Source organism: Mobula birostris, chromosome 29 (assembly GCF_030028105.1).
Source record: "Mobula birostris isolate sMobBir1 chromosome 29, sMobBir1.hap1, whole genome shotgun sequence".
NCBI classification, from domain to species: Eukaryota; Metazoa; Chordata; class Chondrichthyes; order Myliobatiformes; family Myliobatidae; genus Mobula; species Mobula birostris.
Genome location: NC_092398.1, coordinates 28,132,425 through 28,153,557, shown reverse-complemented (window position 1 = coordinate 28,153,557; position 21,133 = coordinate 28,132,425). Strand labels below are relative to the sequence as shown.

At 46.8% G+C, this 21,133-nt stretch overlaps 1 protein-coding gene across 1 annotated transcript in view; it reads left to right on the top strand.

The window, feature by feature from the left end:
- Nucleotides 1-21,133, top strand: part of LOC140190173 (constitutive coactivator of PPAR-gamma-like protein 2) — a 61,986-nt gene that overhangs the window by 22,697 nt on the left and 18,156 nt on the right. Inside the window, exons 4-8 of the mRNA XM_072246684.1 lie at nucleotides 5,833-5,961; nucleotides 12,099-12,201; nucleotides 16,070-16,146; nucleotides 16,830-17,128; nucleotides 20,631-20,727. Of these exons, the coding sequence (XP_072102785.1) occupies nucleotides 5,833-5,961; nucleotides 12,099-12,201; nucleotides 16,070-16,146; nucleotides 16,830-17,128; nucleotides 20,631-20,727 (705 nt within the window). The remainder of the gene's footprint in view (nucleotides 1-5,832; nucleotides 5,962-12,098; nucleotides 12,202-16,069; nucleotides 16,147-16,829; nucleotides 17,129-20,630; nucleotides 20,728-21,133) is intronic.

The following is a 21,133-nucleotide window of genomic DNA, read 5'->3' as shown; positions in this document are numbered from 1 at the left end:
CCTGATATTTGAAGGAGAGTAGGAATTTGGGGGGGACTCCAATATTAGAGAGTCGGGGAAGAAAAGAGGGCAGCTCTGATATTTCAGGGGGAGTGGGGAATTCTCCCTTTGATATTAAAGGGAGAATGGGAAACTGGGGGAGTCCAATATTAAAGGGCGAGTGAAAATAGTGCTCACCCATTAATATTAGAGTGAGGGAAAGGTGGGAGTCCCTGATATTAAAGCAAGAGTGGAAATGGGGGTTATTTAAGAATCTTCTATTCTCCCTCAATATGGAGAATAGGAAATTGGGAAGTCATGATTTGAGGGGGGATGATATTGCAAGGAGTTTGGACATTATTGTTATTGTGGGGAGATAGAGAGGGCTCTGATATTACAGGAAGAGTAAATAGGGTGGGTCCAATACTTGAGAGTGGGAAATGGCAGGAGGAGGGTTCCGATATTGAAGAGAGAATGGGAATTAGCATCTCTAGTTACTCAACTATTAGCAATCCCAAATAATCCAGGTGTTGGTAGCGCAAACACGAGGAAATCTGCAGATGCTGGAATTTCAAGCAACACACATAAAAGTTGCTGGTGAACGCAGCAGGCCAGGCAGCATCTCTAGGAAGAGGTACAGTCGACGTTTCGGGCCGAAACCCTTCGTCGGGACTAACTGAAAGAAGAGCTAGTAAGAGATTTGAGAGGGGGAGGGGGAGATCTGAAATGATAGGAGAAGATAGGAGGGGGAGGGATGGAGCCAAGAGCTGGACAGTTGAATGGCAAAAGGGATATGACAGGATCATGGGACAGGAGGCCTAGGTAGAAAGAAAAGGGGGATGGGGGGGGAACCCTGAGGATGGGCAAGGGGTATAGTGAGAGGGACAGAGGGAGAAAAAGGAGAGTGAGAAAAAGAATGTGTGTATAAAAATAAATAAATAACGGATGGGGTACGAGGGGGAGGTGGGGCATTAGCGAAAGTTAGAGAAGTCAATATTCATGCCATCAGGTTGGAGGCTACCCAGACAGAATATAGGGTGTTGTTCCTCCAACCTGAGTGTGGCTTCATCTTTACAGTAGAGGAGGCAGTGGATAGACATGTCAGAATGGGAATGGGACGTGGAATTTGAAATGTGTGGCCACTGGGAGATCCTGCTTTCTCTGGCGGACAGAGCGTAAGTGTTCAGTGAAATGATCTCCCAGTCTGCGTCGGGTCTTACCAATCTATAGGAGGCCATATCGGGAGCACCGGATGCAGTATATCTCCCCAGCCGACTCACGGGTGAAGTGTTGCCTCACCTGGAAGGACTGTCTGGGGCCCTGAATGGTGGTAAGGGAGGAAGTGTGAGGGCATGTGTAGCACTTGTTCCACTTACAAGGATAAGTGCCAGGAGGGAGATGGGGGGGTGGGGGGTGCGCGAACGAATTGACAAGGGAATCGCGTAGGGAGCGATCCCTGTGGAAAGCAAGGCGGGGGGAGATGTGGTTAGTGGTGGGATCCCATTGGAGGTGGCGGAAGTTACGGAGAATTGTATGTTGGACCCAGAGGCTGGTGTGGTGGTAGTGAGGTCAAGGGGAACCCTATTCCTAGTGGAGTGGCGGGAAGATGGAGTAAGAGCAGATGTTCGTGAAATTGAGTCTCCCGTCTCCCCTTCCCCCACCACCACTCTGCAACCCCGTCTCCCTCACATTCCATCGGCTACTCCTGGACCCTTGGAGGCTCCTTCTTCCTCTCACCCCTACCCTCCCCTCTCCACTGACACTGCCAGCCTCCCTCTCCCTCCCCCCTCTGATCCCAGCTCTCATCCGTGCCGGGTCTTTACCATCCCCTCTGACCTTCAACTCTCTGAGGCAGAGCGCTCTGTCCTCAGCAAGGGCCTCACCTTTGTCCCCTTTCACCCACACCTCAGCGAGTTCCATGCTCGCCATGACATGGAGCTCTTCTTCCGTCAGCTCCGTCTCCGAGCCTATTTCTTCAGCAAGGACTCTTCCACCCCCAGTGATGACCCCTTCTCCCGTCTTCAACCCTCCTTCTCTTCATTGACACCCTGCTCTGGTTCTCTTTATTGCTAATTGCCGACGGGACATCAACCGTCTCGACTTCACCGCACCTTGTTCCCATTCCAACCTCACTCCTTCTGAACGCTGTGCTCTCCACTCCCTCCGCACTAATCCTAACCTTACTATCAAACCCGCCGATAAGGGGGGTGCTGTTGTAGTCTGGCATACTGACCTCTGCCTTGCCTAGGCACAGCGACAACTCGCGGATACCTCCTCTTATTTACCCCTCGATCGTGACCCCACTAAGGAGCACCAGGCCATTGTCTCCCACACCGTCACCGACTTTATCCGCTCAGGGGATCTCCCATCCACTGCTACCAACCTTATAGTTTCCACACCCCGCACTTCCCGTTTCTACCTTCTACCTCCTTGGATTTCCAACATCTGCTGATTATCTCGTTTGTGGAAAGCTTTACTGCTTGTTTTGAGATTCCAATAGCCGTTTAAAATAATCACCTTTGCGTGTCATATGGCTGTGATTTGTAGTTAAGTGTCTTTTCAATTTTGCTGGAGCCTTTGCTGCATCTGCAAGTTGCTTGCCACAGACTAGGCGCAATGTAATAGGACAACTTGGATCACCAGTCCACGTGAAACCCATTGATAAGTCGTTTTCATTGGGAAGGCTTTTTTGTGTCCGCTGATGTACGAGTGCAGTGAAATTCCCCACATTGGAATGTCAGACATGTCTGTAAAACACAAGGGTTAATAAAATATTAAAAAATGGTAAAGTCCATTCAATGCTTGGAAAATTCCCTTCACACTCATCAGCGTATTGTCCTCTCCTCCATGCAATACAATGCTCACCTATTCTTAATGACCTTCCCTATTTCATGTCAAAAACTGAGAATGGACTTTACCAAGTAAGCAAGATCCTTCTGTGTACTGCACAGAACACAGGCTGAGAGACCCATAATGAGATTGCTAACAGCTCTGCTCGGTCACTGCCCACCACTTCAACTGCTAGCATCACGCATTGTGTGAAGTTCAGAACAGGTTGTTTATTTTTTTAATGACTGTTTCTTGCGGAACCCCCAGCGACCTCTCGTGGAACCCTGCTCTTGACCATGTCTGCAGACCTTTATGCATTTAGTTGCTGCCACAGGATTGCCTGATGAGGTATTTGCATTAACGAGCAGGTCTACCTAATAAAGTGGCCACTGAGTGTGTGTACTTCTGCTAAAAGGAATATTCTTGTTTTTTTTTAAATTTGCTGGGCTTTTGATCTGTTAACCTGTTTCTGTCACTTTTCAGTCTCTGAGGCCTTACGCCAAATTTAGCGACTGTATTATCAGTCATTTGCATAAATCCTAGAGACATTAAGGCCTCAACACCAGTCCCTGTGGCACAACACTGGTTCTATCCTGCCTTTACAAGATGGCTAATTTATACCCAGACTGTTTAGTGTTAGCATGTCAATTTTGTTCAATACCAGTGTGTTACGCAAGTTTTATTTTCCACAAATTCCACAATGTGGCGTCTTACTAAGTACCGTCTAGAAACCCATGTGTTCCTCTTTATCCTGAGTGCGGGTCACTCAGCTCTCTGTAGAAGTAGCAGAGAGCTCAAATTGGTCAAACATGATTTTGTTTCATGTTGACTTTACCTGATTGCTGTCAAATTTAGATTAAAAATGGATACAGCACCAGTGGGAACAGCTATTTCTTTATAATAATATGCTCCATTACTAGTGGAACCAGATCTGTCGCTGTATGACTCGAGGGTACCATACCAGTGAGGACAGGTCCATCAGTGTATAACACCATGGTACCGTACCAGTGAGGAACGGGTCTGTCACTGTACAATACCGGGGCACTGTACCAGTGAGGAACGAGTCTGTCACTGTATAACACCGGGGTACTGTACCAGTGAGGAACGGGTCTGTCACTGTATAACACTGGGATATGGTACCCAGTGAGGAACGGGTCTGTCACTGTATAACACCGGGGTACTGTACCAGTGAGGAACAGGTCTGTCACTGTATAACACTGGGGTACTGTACCAGTGAGGAACGGGTCTGTCACTGTACAATACCGGGGTACTGTACCAGTGAGGAACGGGTCTGTCACTGTACAATACCGGGGTACTGTACCAGTGAGGAACGGGTCTGTCACTGTATAACACTGGGATATGGTACCCAGTGAGGAACGGGTCTGTCACTGTATAACACTGGGGTACTGTACCAGTGAGGAACGGGTCTGTCACTGTATAACACCGGGGTACTGTACCAGTGAGGAACGGGTCTGTCACTGTATAACACCGGGGTACTGTACCAGTGAGGAACGGGTCTGTCACTGTATAATACCGGGGTACCGTACCAGTGAGGAATGGGTCTGTCAGTGTATAACACTGGGGTATGGTACTGGTGAGGACGGGTTCATCAGTGTATAACACCAGGGCATGATACTGATGGGGACATGTCTCTCACTGTATGACACCAGGATACAGTACTGGTGAGGACAGGTCTGTCACTGTATAACGCCGAGGTATGGTACCAGTGAGAAACGGGTCTGTCACTGTATAACACTGGGGTACTGTACCAGTGAGGAATGGGTCTGTCACTGTATAACACTGGGATATGGTACCCAGTGAGGAACGGGTCTGTCACTGTATAACACCGGGGTACTGTACCAGTGAGGAACGGGTCTGTCACTGTATAACACTGGGGTACTGTACCAGTGAGGAACGGGTCTGTCACTGTACAACACCGGGGTACTGTACCAGTGAGGAATGGGTCTGTCACTGTATAACACTGGGGTACTGTACCAGTGAAGAACGGGTCTGTCACTGTATAACACCAGGATACAGTACTGATGAGGAAGGGGTCTGTCACTGTATAACACTGGGGTACGGTACTGGTGAGGACAGGTCCATCAGTGTATAACACCATGGTACTGTACCAGTGAGGAATGGGTCTGTCACTGTATAACACTGGGGTACAGTACTGGTGGGGATAGGTCTATCACTGTATAACACTGGGGTACAGTACTGGTGCAGGCAGGTCTGTCACTGTATAACACTGGGGTACGGTACCCAGTGGGGATGGGTCTGTCTCTGTATAACACCAGGATACAGTACTGATGAGGATGGGTCTGTCACTGTATAACACTGGGGTACGGTACTGGTGGGGATAGATCTATCACTGTATAACACTGGGATACAGTACTGGTGCAGGCAGGTCTGTCACTATGACACCGGGATATGGTCCCGGCTGGGATGGGTCTGAGTAGGGAGTTTGTATGTTCTTCCTGCGTGCGTGTGGGTTTCCTTCAGGTGCTCCGGTTTCCTCCCACCAATGTGCTGGTTAGTAGGTTAATGGCTTATTGTGAATCATCCTGTGATTAGGCTAGGGTTAAATAGCTGCTTTGCTAAGTGGTGCAGCTTGTTCCTTGCTGTATCTCTGTATAAAGTACAGTGTTGATAGGGATGGATCTAGCACCAAGATATCATTTTATTTATTTAGCAATATACCCAGAACAGGGCCTTCTGGTCCTAATGGGCCACAGCAACCCACTTATTTAACCCTCATTTAATCACAGACTACTTGACAATGACTAATTAGGTTACTAACCAGTACGTCTTTGGACTGTGGGAGGAAACTGGACAAACTCTCAGAGGACGCCAGAATTGAAATCTGAACTCCGCCCCGAGCCATAATAGAGTCGCGCTGATCACTATGTTCCCAAATAAAACTTGTGCAATACAGACTCGGCCTGCTACGTAGTCTTTTTCATGTGCCAGAGGAGAAACAATTTGTTCAACTTGATGGTGTTTTATCTTCCCCACTGTGTGTAGGTCCGAGCCCACCAGCTGGTCCTGCCACCCTGTGACGTGGTAATCAAAGCCGTCGCGCTCTACGTCAGCAGCGTCCCCGATGTCCGCGATCTCGATGCTGTGGCCAAGGATGTCTTCAAACACTCTCGGGTTAGTAACAGCGCAACGCCCAGACTTAGAACAGGGCGGAAAGCTGCTCTCTCTCTGTTGGATTGCAGTGCTAGTCATCAACCGCCCATCGTTCTTGGTCCTACATAAATCACCTTTATTATTCACCGCATGTTCTCATCAACTCTCTAGCAGCTCCTGTGGGAAGTTTTCAGGGGGCAGTTAACCTACCATATAGAAATGATATACAGTGATACAGAATGATATAAAAATGATGTGAATGAAAATGTGGCAGGGTGGGTGAGTAAATTTACAAAGATTGGTGGTGTTGTATGCCAAAGGAAATTTCAGAGTAAGTTTATTTTCAATGTGTGTGTATGTCACCGGAAACAAACCCAGACAACCAACGTGCAGAAGACAAACTGCAAATAGAAAAAACTTAATAAACAACTTTGAGAACATGAGCTGTCCAGTCCTTGAAAGTGAGTCCTGTTAGGTTATAGAAAAGGTTACAGCAGGATAGAACTAATATAGATCAGTTGTGGGGATGAGTATAGAACTGGAGATGGAGATTAATCCGAACAATTGTGAGGTGCTGCACATTGGGTGATCAGTGGAAGGTACACAGCTAATGGTAGGATCTGGGCTACTGGTGGCTGCATGAATCGTTAAGGTGGTAAAGAAGACGTACTGCAGTTCACCTTCAGTAGTTGAGGCCCTTCAATTCAACGGACAGGGCTTGAATTGTGTTCCAGCTTTATGGAACTTTGGTTAGACTACTTTAAGAATACTCTGTTTATTTCTGGTCACCTGATTATAGGGTGAATGTGTTTACCAAGATTCTGCCTACTTTGGAGCACGGTTGCTTTGCGAGGTTAGACAAGCTTGACACTCGAGTGGCAGAGACTGGGGAGAGACGGTTGCTACTTGTATAGTGGTGGGGGCCGAGGGGGTCCGGGTGTTGTGAGGAGAGGTCAGATAAGCTGGATGCTTTCTCTAGAGCAGCAGAGGCTGAGGAGAGTTTTAAACAAAGTTACTAAAATAGGTGAGGCACAGATCACATAGACAACCAGTTATTTTATTTCCCCAGGATCAAACTGTCTTGTACTTGAATCAAGGTTGATACGTTCTTGATTATTTATTTAATTTAGAGTAACTTTTGATCAGTCAGGTTCCGGGGAGAAGACAGGAGAATGGGGTCAAGAGGGATAATAAATCAGCCACGATGCAATGGTGGAGCAGCTGAATGAGTCAAATAGTCTTTCTTATGCCCCAACATAGAGCAGTACAGCACCTTCCGCCCACGATTATGTTTTGAAGCTAGGCTGTGATTGTTTTAATGGTGTACTCAGTATTGACAAGTAGTAGTACAATTGTTTGTATGTTATTAGCTTAAGTGTGGGCACGTGGCCAAGTGGTTAAGGCATTGGACTAGCGACCTGAAGGTCGTGAGTTCGAGCCCCAGTCGAGGCAGCGTGTTGTGTCCTTGAGCAAGGCACTTAACCACACATTGCTCTGCGACGACACTGGTGCCAAGCTGTATGGGTCCTAGTGCCCTTACCTTAACATCGGTGTCGTGGAGAGGGGAGACTTGCAGCATGGGCAACTGCCTGTCTTCCATACAACCTTGCCCAGGCCTGCGCCCTGGAGAGTGAAGACTTTCCAGGCACAGAATCCATGGTCTCGCAAGACTAACGATGCCTTATTAGCTTAGGTAGATTGTGTTTGCCTATTATTATGATTTAGTAATTAATGCAGAAAACCACTGAATTGTGAAAGTTGCACGAACTTTTTCTTACAACTGTATTTAAAGTGCTGGGGTGGGGGCGGGTGGGTGTTGAGTGGGAGTATAAAGGAGATGTGTGGGGTAACAGGGTTTGGTTGCCTGGACTGCACTGCTCAGGGGTGATGGTGGAGGCGGATACCACAAGGACATTTACAGAGCACATGAGTATGCAGAGAAGGGGAGGGGTATGGTCGATGCACAGGCAAAAGGGATTAGATTAATTAGGAGTCATTGGTTCAATATAGGTTGGCACAGCCTCGCTGGCCGAAGGACCTGTGTGAAACCCTCACTCTCATAGCAACAACAAGCAAGCTCCCCTCAGGCACCCAAGGTTAACTAGGGATGCGCCACTTGTGATTTAAATTGAAGTGGCTTCTTTTGAGGTAACCTTTAAGCATCTTAACCTTACTAGAGGTGGGAATGACTGAGTTTCTGGTGATGGCTTAGAAACATAGGGTGAGATGCAATTTAAAAATGTCCAGGGATGTACATTGAACTGATATTGGCTCAAGCATGGTGTATGTACGAATATTAGTATTCATTTTGAGAGGACTAAGAATGTAAAAGCAAGGATGTAATCATGAAGCTTTATAAGCTATTGGCCAGATACCACATGGAGTTTTGTGAGCAATTTTGGGCCCCTTACTTAAGAAATGATGTGCTGGCATTGGACAGGGTTCATGGGAATAATCCTGAGAATGAAAGGGTGAATGTATGAGAGGAAGCTGGCGACTAATGACGCTGGAGATATTCTAATGAGAGATGCAGAGGTGGTAGAGGGAATGAATGCATATTTTGCATCAGTCTTCACAGTGGAAGACATCTGCAGTATCCTGGACATTCAAGAGTGTCAGGGAAGTGAAGTTTGTGCAGTGAAAATTACGACTGAGGAGGTGCTCAGGAAGCTTAATGGTCTGAGGGTGGATAAATCCCCTGGACCTGATGGAATGCGCCCTTGGGTTCTGAAGGAAGTAGCTGGAAGGATTGTGGAGGCATTAACGATGATCTTTCAAGAATCGATAGATTCTGGCATTGTACTGGATGACTGGAAAATTGCAAATGTTACTCCGCTATTTAAGAAGGGTGGGAGGCAGCAGAAAGGAAACTATAGACCTGTTAGCCTGACATCAATGGTTGGGAAGTTGTTGGAATCGATTGTTGGGGATGAGATTACGGAGTACCTGGAAACCTATGACAAGATAGGCCGGAGCCTGCATGATTTGCTGAAAGGAAAATCCTACCGGACAAACCTACTGCAATTGAGGAAATTACAAGCAGGATAGACAAATAAGATGCAGTAGACATGGCATACTTGGATTTTCAGAAGGCCTTTGACAAGATGCTGCACCTGAAGCTGCTTAGCAGAATGAGAGCCCATTTCAGCAGAAAACAGTGGGAATAAAGGGATCCTATTCTGGCTGGCTGCTGGTTAGGAGTTGAGTTCCACAGGGGTCTGTGTTGGGACTGCTGCTTTTTACGATGTACGTCGATGGTTTGGACCTCTGTATTAATGAATTTGTGGCTAAATTTGCCAATGATACAAAGGTAGGTGGAGGAGCGGGTAGTGTTGAGGAAGCAGAGAGACTTAGATAGTTTAGGGGAATGGGCAAAGAAGCTGTAAATGAAATACAATGTTAGAAAGTGTATGGTCATGCACTTTGGTGGAAGAAATAAATGGGCAGACTATTATTTAGATGGGGAGAGAATTCAAAATTCAGAAATCCAAAGGGACCTGGGAGTCCTTGTGCAAGGTACCCTAAAGGTTAATCTCCAGGATGAGTCGGTTGTGAAGATGGCGAATGCAATGTTGGCATTCATTTCTAGAGGTATAGAATATAAGAGCAGGGATGTGATGTTGAGGCTCTATAAGATACTTGTGAGACTGCACTTGGAGTATTGTGTGCAGTTTTGAACTCCTTATTTTAGAGAGGATATACTGACATTGGAGAGGGTTCAGAGAAGATTCACGAGAATGATCCCAGGAATGAAAGGGTTACCGTATGAGGAACATCTGGCAGCTCTTGGGCTGTATTCCCTGAAGTTCAGGAGAATGGGGGCGGTGGGGGGGGGGAATCTCAGAAACGTTTCGAATGTTAAAAGGCCATATTAGATATGGCAAACTTATTTCCCATGGTAGGGCAGTTTAGGACAAAAGGGCATGACTTCAGGATTGAAGGACGTCCATTTAGAACAGAGATGCGGAGAAATTACTTTAGTCGGAGGGTGGTAAATCTTTAGAATTTCTTGCCACAAGCAGCTGTGGAGGCCAAGTCATTGTGTGTATTTAAGGCAAAAATGGATAGGTTCTCGATTAGCCAGGGCATCAAAGGGTATGGAGTGAAAGCAGGGGAGTGAGGATGACTGAAAGAATTGGGTTAGCCCGTGATTGAATGGCAGGGCAGACTCGATGGGCCGAATGGTCTACTTCTCCTATATCTTATGGTCTGATGGTATAAGGAATATTTGATGGTTCTGGGCCTGGACTTGTTGGAATTTAGAAGAATGGGTGGGGGCAGGGTCTCATTGAAAGCTATCAAATATTGTAAAAGCATAGATAAGAGTGGATGTGGAGAGAATGTTTCCTATGGTGGAGGAATCTAGGACCAGAGGGTACAGCCTCAGGATAGAGGGATGTCCATTTAGGACAGAGATGAGAAGGGATTTCTTTAGCCAGAGGGTGGTGAATCTGAAATTTGTTGCTAAAGATGGCTGTGGAGGCCAAGTCATTGGGTATATTTAAAGCAGAGGTTGATAGATTCTTGTTTAGTCAGGATGTCGGAAGATATGAGAAGAAGGCAGGAGAGTGAAGTTGAGAGGGATAATAATTCAGCTGTAATGGAATCATGGAGCAGACTCAACGGTCTGTTTCCCCAGGATGGCAATGGCTAATACGAGAGGGCATAAGGTGATTGGGGAAAGAATAAAAGAATAGTGGAGATTGTCAGTGGTAGGTGTTTTTTTTTCTCTTGAGTGGTGGGTGTGTGGAACCCTAACCCTACCAGGGGTAGCGGTAGAGGTTAGATAATTAGGGGCATTTAAGAGACTCTTAGATGAAAGAAAAATGGAGGGTTATGGCTTTGTAGAAAGGAGGAGTTAGCTTAATAGTTTAAGAAGGTCCTCATGGGCCAAAGGACAGTACAGCTCAGTACAGGTCCTATGTTCTATTTTACCTTCCTCGACTGCTTCTGACAGCTCATTCCAAGTATTCACTACCTGCTGTATAAAGAAGTAACCTTTCAGGTCTCTTAAATGTATTCCCCTATATTTTGGACATGACACTCCCCACCCCTAGCCCTGGGGAAAAGACTGTGATCATCCCCCTTACCCATACCCCTCACTATTTTATAAGAGGTCACCCTTCATTCTCCTGGAGGCCGACCACCTCTCATATAAAGAGGCCATTCAGTCCTTTGAGCCTGTGTAATCCTATTCCCATCCTAATCTTTCCCTTGAAATTTCCCAGCTATGTCACCCCTCCGATTCTCCACCTAGCCTGCCCATGCTTGGGGCAGCTCATTCAGTGCAACTCATCCATATCAACCAAGTTATCTAACTGAGGCTGCATTTGACCCTCTAACCCAGGGGTTCCCAACATGGGGGTTCATGGACCCCTTGCTTAATGGTCAGGCCCCATGGCATATAACAGGTGGGAAACCCCTTCCTATCAATGCACTTGTCCAAACATTTTTTAAACATTGTAAGTTGTCCCCTCTTTTCCCACTTGCTCCATATACTCACAATGGGAGTGGCTGACTAACCCCCAGACCCTTTGGGACAGGGAGATCGGACGAGCACCGGGGGGGGGGGGAGTACTGAACAGTCCTGGGGAGAACGTAGTCAGCGCTGGGGGGTCAGGATCGAACCCACTTCACCGAAATTGTGTGGTTCAAAGTAAATTTTATTGTCAAAGTACATATATGTTGCCATATACAACCCTGAGGTTCATTTTCTTTTGGGTATACTTAACAAATCTATAGAATAATAACTGTGGCAATCAATGAAAGACTGCCCAATTAGGCATTCAACCAGAGTGCAGAAGACAATGAACTATACAAATACAGAAGAAGAAACAATAATATTAAATAATAAATATCAAACATGACCTGAAGAGTCCTTGAAAGTGATTCCTTTGGTTGAAGAGCCTGATGGTTGAGGGATAATAACTGTTCCTGAACCCTGGTGTTGAGTGCTGAGGCTCTTATACCTTCCTGGTGCACAGGTAGCAGCGTACTTGGACATTGATGTGTGGGGCAAGTGTCCTAGCCATGAGGGAGACTAGTCCCCAGTCAGGACCCCTGCTTTGCACTATCAGGTGTTAGTAGTCAGTCCTATCACTGCCCCCTCAGCACATTCATCTTGCTAGCTTTATAACGTTTACTTTTTCCAAATCCAGTCCAGGACAGAAGACAAAATAGAGCGATTCAAGCGGGCTGTGGAGTATTACGCTACTGCAAGCAAGCCAAGGCCGCTTCCTCTTGGACCCTCTCCATTCCTCGGTAAGCATCCACCTGGGAACTGCGGCAGCCTGGCAAGTGCGACACCTGCTGTTCTCCGGTTTTCTGGTGAAACATCTGGCACGGCTGGTGATCATTGCTCTCCCAGAACTGCCCTCAAGAAAGAGGGAATGGTACTGAGTTAGTTTTTAACAAAAGCACACTGTGTCCGCTGTATTATACACCTGTACCTAATAAAGTGGCCACTGAGTGTATGTTTGTGGTCTTCTGCTGTAGCCCATCCACTTCAAGGTTGAACATGTGCATTCAGAGATGCTGTTTTACACACCACTGTTGTAATGTGGTTATTTGAGTTACTGTCTCTGTCTGCTTGAAACAATCTGGCCATCATCGGAATCAGTTTTATTATCACCGGCATGTGATGTGAAATTTGTTAGCTTAGCAGCAGCAGTTCAATACAATGCATAATATAGAAGAGAGAAAAATAAATAACTAAACCAATTACAGTATACGTATACTGAATAGATTTTAAAACGTGCAAAAACAGAAATAGTGTATATTTTTAAAAATGAGGTAGTATCCAAGGATTCAATGTCCATTTAGGAATTGGAAGGCAGAGGGGAAGAAGCTGTTTCCTGAATCGCTGAGTGTGTGCCTTCAGGCTTCTGTACCTCTTACCTGACAGTAACAGTGAGAAAAGGGCATGATGCCCTGGGTGATGGAGGTCCTTAATAATGGATGCTGCTTTTCTGAAACACCGCTCCCTGAAGATGTCCTGGATATTTTGTAGGCTAGTGCCCAAGGTGGAGCCGACTATATTTACAGTCCTCTGCAGCTTCTTTCGGTCCGGTGCAGTAGCTCCCCCATACCAGACTGATGCATTCTGTCTGAATGCTCTCCACAATACAACGATAGAAGTTTTTAAGTGTATTTGTTGACATGCCAAATGGCTTCAAACTCCTAATGAAGTATAGTTGCTGTCTTGCCTTCTTTATAATTACATCGATATGTTGGGACCAGGTTAGATCCTCAGATCTCAACACATAGGAACTTGAAACTGCCCACTCTCTCCACTTCTGATCCCTCTATGATGATTGGTATGTGTCCCTTCGTCTTACCCTTCCTGAAGTCCACAATCAGCTCTTTTGTCTTACTGACATTGAGTGCTAGTTTGTTGCTGTGGCACCACTCCACTAGTTGGCATATCTCACTCCTGTATGCCCTCTCGTCATCACTTGAGATTCTACCAACAATGGTTATATTGTCAGCAAATTTATAGATGGTGTTTGAGCTATGCCTAGCCACACTCATTGGTATATAGAGAGTAGAGCAGTGGGCTAAGCACACACCCCTCGGTTGATCAACAGCGAGGAGGATATGTTATCACCAATCTGCACAGATTGTGGTCTTCCAGTTAGAAAGTGGAGGATCCCATTGCAGAGAAAGGTACGGAGGCCCAGGTTCTACAACTTCTCTATCAGGATTGTGGGAATGATGGTATTAAATGCTGAGCTATAGTCTATGAACAGCATCCTGATATAAGTGTTTGTGTTGTCCAGGTGATCTAAAGCCATGTGGAGGCCACTGAGATTGTGTCTGCCGTTGACCTATTGTGGTGATAGGCAAATTGCAATGGGTCCAGGTCCTCGCTGAGGCAGGAGTTCAGTCTAGTCATGACCAACCTCTCAAAGCATTTCATCACTGTTGATGTGAGCATTACTGGGCGATAGTCATTAAGGCAGCTCACATTATTCTTCATAGGCACTGTTATAATTGTTGCCTTTTTGAAGCAAGTGGGAACTTCTGCCCGTAGAGGTTGAAAATGTTCTTGAATACTCCTGCTAGTTGGTTGGCAGAAGTTTTCAGAGCCTTACCAGGTACTCCATCTGGACCTTCTGCCTTGTGAGGGTTCACTCTCTTTAAAGACAGTCTAACATCGGCCTCTGAGACAGAGATCACAGGGCTATCGGATGCAGCAGGGATCTTCACAGCTGTAATTGTGTTATCCCTTTCAAGGTGGGCATGGAAGGCGTTGAGTTCATCTGGTAGTGAAGCATTGCTGCCATTCATGCTATTGGGTTTCGCTTTGTAGGAAGTAATGTCTTGCAAACCCTGCCAGAGTTGCCGTGCATCCGATGTCATCTCTGACCTCTGAGTTCTGTCACTAATGAGGTGTTTTCACTGGATGTTTTTTGTTTTTCACACCATTCTCTGTAAACTCTAGAGACTTGTGTGAAGATCTCAGTAGATTAGCAGTTTCTCAGAGACTCAAACCACTCCATCTGGCACCAACAATCATCCCATGATCAAAGTCACTTGGATCACATTTCTTCCCCATTCTGATGTTTGGTCTGTACGACAACTGAACCTGTAGACCATTGGCAGAATCTATAGAAAGAGAAATCATTTGAGCTTTTGAGTCGGGGCCCTTTCTTCAGAGTGGCAAGACGGGCGCATCGTTTGGGAGGGTGGGACAGTCTGTCCGCAGTTTCTGAGCCTCATTTAGAGCACTACAGCACAGAGGCAGGCTCTTTGGCCCATTCTTGCAACTTGGAACTTGAATGTAAACATTAATCGGGCAGAAAACCCCCATCTCAGCTGCTGCACTGTTCAGTAGTACTGTAACACCTAATCTTCAAAGCCATTCCCCACACCCTTTCAGTGCTGGAAACACTCAGTAGGTTGGACAGCATCTGCAGTGATACAAACAGGGTTAAAGTTTCAGGTCTGGGATGTCAGAAAGATCACCAGCCAGTTTCTCTGTAGATGCTTCCTGATCCGCTGTGACTTCACCATGTCCTTTGATTTTATAGATTGGAATCCCTCCAGGGGCAACTGGGTGTGAAGAGCTTGCCCTTGTAAGTTGGGTATGGCAGCACTTGTGTCCGATGAGAATGCTGCTTAATTCTGCACTCTAGCCCTGGGACAAATGGACTCCTGTCATCAATCCTGTCAGACCCTCTCAGAATCATAACTGCCTTAAATTAATTGTGTCTCGCTAGTTAAGCTTGACCAGCTCTGCATCCTAGGATTCCAGTTCTCCACTTCAAGGAGATGATAGTTAAACAGCACAGACACAGGCCATTCAGCTTAAGTCGTCTGTGCCAATTATTGTATCCACCTAAGCTTGTCCTGTTCGCCTGCATTTGGCCCAAATCCCTCTACAGCTTTCCTGTCTGTGTACCTGGGCAAGTGTCTTAAACATTGTAATTTTCCCTTCCTCTAACACCTCAATCCATACACCCCACCAACTCTCTGTGTGGTAAAAGAGCTTCCTGCTCTTTAACTCAGTCTCCCTTCTTTAGCTCTGCATCATCCCCTCTTTGACTCTGCGCCCATCTTCCACCTCCCCCTGCCCCTTGGACTCTGCAGCCTCTCCTTTGGGCTCTGCGCCCATGTCTCCCACCCGACTCTGTGCCAGCCCCCTGGCCTCATGACTCTGTCTTAAAACTTATGTTCAAAAAAAAGAATAAACCTACCTCTGACATCTCCCATAAATGTTTCTCCACTCACCTTAAACAGATGTTCTCTGGTATTGGCCTTTACTGCTCTAGGGAATAAGGGACTATACCCCTTTCCAGCTCATACACCTCTATCGAGTTACCTCTAATCTCCTTTGCTCCAAAGAGAAAAGCTCTACCTAGCTTGCTTAACCTTCCCTTGTAAGACATGCTTACAAACCCTGGTAAATCTCCCCTGTATCCTCTTCAAGGCATTCAAGCATGGACTAAGGCACTGTATCCCCTGTATCCCTGCCAGAGGGATAGTGCTCCCCTTCTGCCTCTCAGCAGACAGCAGGGACTCACTGCCCACAGCCAGTCAGTAGTTTGCATCCAGTGCCATGTCTCTAGCCTGGCAACCAAAGTAGGTGGGAGCTCGGTGTTAACCCCCCTGTTGCTTCCCGTTCCAGGTTTTGGGCCCAGCCAGTTTGGGATGCCCCCCTACGCAAATGCGCATATGCAAGCAATCGCGCAGCCCAAGCCGCTGGTAGGTGACGGGTAGTGGGGGGGTGGGGGAGTGTTTGCGCGGTTGGGAAGGTGGGAAGAGATTGCAGGCAACAGGGCAGTCATTGCTAGAGAAGATTTCTTGGGATGTAAGGGAGGGGTTTGTGAGCTAGTGTGGGAGTTGGGGGAGAATGATGGGGGTGTATATAAGGAAAGATTGAATAGATTAAGACTGTATTCCTTGGAGTACGTGAGAATGACGGCAGGTGTACAAAATTATAGAAGGTATAGATGGGGAAATACTTGCAGGATTTTCCCCCTCGGGTTGAGTGAGACTAGAACTAGACGTCGTAAGTATAGGGTGAAAGGTAAAATATTTTGGGGACAATGAAGGGGATCTTCACTCAGGGTGGTGTGAGTATGGAACGAGCTGCCAGTGGAAGTGGTGGATGTGGGTTTGATGTGAATATTTAAGAGAAATTTGTATAAGTGCATGGTTGGGATGGGATGGGTACGGAGGGCTCTGGTATGTGTGCAGGTGGGATTAGGCAAAACCAGGTCGGCACATGAGCCTGTTTCCATGCGGTAGTGCTCTATGATTATTGTTGGTCAGGCTGGTTCCACAGATGATCTTGGTGTAATCAGGCCTGAGCACGGATGCCAGGTCTCTCGATAGTCTTGCTCACCAACACACCATTTTTCTTCCCTTTTTCTCTCTCCTCTTAGTTTCCGCCACCGCCCATGATGCAGAAGCTGCCGTACCAGCCCTTCCCGCCGGCACCAGGTATCACCTTCCCCACGTCCCAGGGCCAGCTAGTCCACGGTCCGCACTTTGACCCTGGCCTGGCCAAGCATGAGTTCCAGCGCCCATGCAAGCAGCTGGCCGATTGGCCCGGGCCGGCACCTCCGCCGGCTGCCAGAATCTCCAACCACGCGCAGGCCAAAGAATCAGCATCGCCTCTGCACAACTCATCGCCCTCGTCTTCCTCTGACGTGGACGAACAGAGCGGAAGCAACACAGCCAAGTGAGTCTTTTAGAGATACGGCACGTTAACAGGTCCAACGAGCCCGAGACACCCAATTACACTCGTGACCAATTAGCCTATGAGCCAGTACGTCTTTGGAATGTGGGAGGAAACTGGAGCAAAGGAATGGTCAGGATGACGCCCTCCTCGTCTATAAAATTACAAGACGTGTAAATCTCCCTCCAGGGTGGAAATGTTAAATACTAGAGGAAATGCATTTAGAGTCGAGGTTCCGAACTTGGATCCACGGACCCCCCTTGGTTAACAGAAAGGCTCTATGGCATAAAAATGTTGGAAAACCCTGACTTTAAAGTGACAGGGGAAAGGTATGAAGGAGATTGTTGTAGGTTACAGTGGAATATAAATTGGACGTAGAGCTGGGCTGGGAAGTGGCAGAGAGATGTTAGTGCAGAAAAGTGTGAAGCGAATCACTTTGGAAGGCTGAACATGAAGGCAAAATACAGGGTTAATGGCAGAATTCTTAGCAGTGTAGAGGAACAGATGGTGTCCATGTTCATAGTTCCATCAAAGTTGATATACATAAGTTAAGAAGGCATATTGTGTGTTGGCCTTCAGTTGTTAGGGGACTGAGTTCATGGTAATGTTGCGGCTCTATAAAACCCTAGTGCAGGAATTCCCAACTCTTGCTTAATCATATTCGTCCATGGCATAAAAAAAAAAGTTGAGAACCTAGTTAGACCACACTTGGAGAATTGTGTTCAGTTCTGTTTGCCTCATTATAGAAACAATGAAAGCTTTGGAGAGGGTGTAGAGGAGATTTACTAGGATGCTACCTGGATTAGAGAGCTTGTCTTATGAGGAAAGGTTGAGCGAGCCAAGACTTTTTCTCTTTTGCGTGAAGGAGACTGAGAGGTGATGATAGAGATGTACTATAAGATAATGAGGACTTCTTCCCAGGGTGGAAATGGCTAATACGAGAGGGCATAATTTTAAAGTGATTGGAGAAGGGATGTCAAGGGTAAAGTTCTTTACCCTTGGGTGGAATGCACTGCTAGTATTGGTGATAGAAGCAGATACGTTAGGTTGATTTCAGAGACTCTTAAGCACACAGAGGATATGTTGGAGAGAATGGTTAGATTGATCTTAAAGTGGGTTAAAAGATCACAGCATTATGGGTACTGTTCTATGCCAGGTATTTATGGTGAACGGAGGAAGATTTTAGGGGAGATGTCAGAGGTGGATTTTTTTTTTTTTTACACAAGAAGTGTTTAGTGTCTGGAATGCACTGCCAGGGATGGTGTTGGAGGCTGATATAAAGAGATATTTAAGAGACTCTTTAGATAAGCACATGGATGAAAGAAAAATGGAGGGTTATGGACTATGTGAGTAGGAAGGGTTAGATTGATCATGGAGTGGGTCAGTATAACATCATTGTTGAAGGACCTATACTATGCTGGTCTACGTGAGCTGTGATTTTACACAGTGGTTGGTGCCTGGAATGGGCAGCCTTGGGTGCTGCTGGAAACAGATACAATAGTGGCATTTAAGACATGAGTAAAGAAGGGCATGAATCACCAGCAGACAGAAGAGGTTTAGTTTAATTTAGCATCATATTCAGCACAGATAAAGGTTGGAGAGTCTGTGCCTTACTGTTCTAAGTTTCTCAACATCTTAAAATAATACACGTGTTCATTAGAAATTTTATTTGTTTATTTGAATGGCTATTCTAGTTTTTTATCATCTCCATTGGTTCATTGAGCAGTTTCATCAATCCATTTACCACACTAATTTCACCCAGCCATGTTAACTCTCCCCTGATCTCTTGCGTCCTACCTATACGAGGAACTCTTATATTTACAATGGCCTGTTAAATCACGGAGCAGTACGACATCCTGGTGTGGAAGGAAACTGGAGCACCTGGGGAAGCCCCATGGTCACATAGAATGCACATACTTTGTACATGAAGCTTATTCCTTCTCCCAACCCCTCCCCCAACTCTTGCTCCCAGCTCCACCAGAGGCAATTTGCAGCAGCTAACCTACTGACCTGCACGTCTTTGAGATACAGGAAGTACCCAGGGGGTAAGGCCTTGTGGTCACAGGGCGAATGTGAAAACTCCACACAGACGACACCGGAGGTCATGATGAACCTGAGTGGCTGGTGCTGTAAGGCTCAGTGATTAGCCTAGTGTTTAATAAATCAACCCACTTCAAAGTTTAACCTACTATTTCGCTGCCCCTGCAGTGGATGGATCCACTGATACTGAATGCTACAAACTGGACTTTTCAGAGGGACATACACAAAATGCTGGAAGATCTCAGCAGGTTAGGCAGCATTATTGGAGATGAGTAAACAGTGGACTTTTCAGGTCAAGGTGCTTCACTACAATTCGATATCATTTGCAGAGGATTCTTACCACCTCATCAGCAGGGTTCACTGTTGTCCTCCATGGCATTGCCCATTCACTGAACCCACCCATATCCCCCTTGTGGAACTCCTCTATTGCTTCCTTGCTGCCCGATGAAGTTGAGTATATGACTCCGAACCTTGGGGTGCAGAAATTGAGGTGGTAACTGTAAAACTTGTTATTTCTTTTTAGAAATTTTTCCCTCATTGCTTATTTGACTTCTCCAGCTTCTAGTAATTTCATCCCCCAGTTTCCCTTCTCTCTTTCCATTCCTCATTCTGGCTCCCCTCTCACCTCTTCCCTTTTCCTCACCTGCTTCTAGTTCCCCTCCTCCTCCCCTTTCTCCCATGCTCCACTCTCTTCTATCTCATTCCTCCTTCAGCCCTTTCTTCTTCCACCTATCACCTCCCAGCTTCCTAGTTCATCCATCCTCCCTTTCTCCCTCACCTCTCACCTGTCAACTGCCATCTTGTACTCCTCTTCGACACCCCACCACCTTATTCTGGCTTCTGCCCACCCTTCCTTTCCAGTCCCAGTGAAGGCTCTCTGCCTAAAACGTTGTCTCTGTATTCATCTCCATAGATTCTGCCTGATCTGCTGAGTTCTTCCAGCATTTTATGTGGGTGTTGAAGGTTTATGGCATGTCTCGAATCCCTGTCTGAGTACTCAGCGTGCCATTCATTACTCACAGGGCAGTGGGTGTGTAGCTCAGATTTTCAGCATCTCGTGTTTTTTTTTCTTTGAAATACCTACATGAGCACTTGGTCTGCTTTAGCTCCCAAGGCAGTAGAGAGTGAGGAAATGAAGTTAATCAGAGTAAACCCTTTTTTAAAATTCAACCGTGTGAACCTGTTGAGTTGAAAGACCACCTGCTACATTTGGAGGTGGGGTGGGGTGAAGCTGAGCACTCCCCCAAGGAGAGGAGCTCGCTCAGAAACGCAACAGCAAGGATGGCGCATCCTCAGCTTGGATAATTGTAGAGTTGACTGCACTTGGCGAAGGAATTGCAGGTCAGGAGACAGGTGTAACTCTGGTCAAGCCCCCCTGATCTCGCCGGTGATGGGCTGCGCATTGGATGAGGCTGCGCTCAACTTCGCAAAGGCTTGACAGGCGGATTTCTCTCTTTGCTTCCAGCCACCTCGTCGGCCAGTCCTCTCAGCACAAAGGCAACTGGGAAGGTGCCGGCCCAGCTCCGGGTGCAAGCCAGAGCCCCGAGAAAAACATCCCTGAGGTAACATAGCCCCCCTTCTCACTCGGTGTGACAGTCGCCCCCGGCCCACTAACGCTGTGGAGGGAGGCATCCCCATCCGTGTACACTGTCCTTGGTGCCTGATTGTGTTGTGGGGGGGGGTTGTTGGATGGCAAACCTGAGCTGTGAGTCTGTGATTGGGAGGAAGGGTCATGAGGCACAGGGGTGGGTGAAGCTGGAGTCTTGGATGACTGTCACATTGATTGCAGCTGGCACAAGAACCCAGAGGAGAGACGGCCCCCTCCTGGATGTGTTCAATGGGAATTTTCAGAACAAAATTGGAGGGCTATGCGAGAAAGAGTGGGATTGGGTAAAGAGCTCTTTTGAAAGATTCAACACAAGCTCAAACGATGTCCCCCCCCCCCCCCCCCCCCCATCACCACCACTC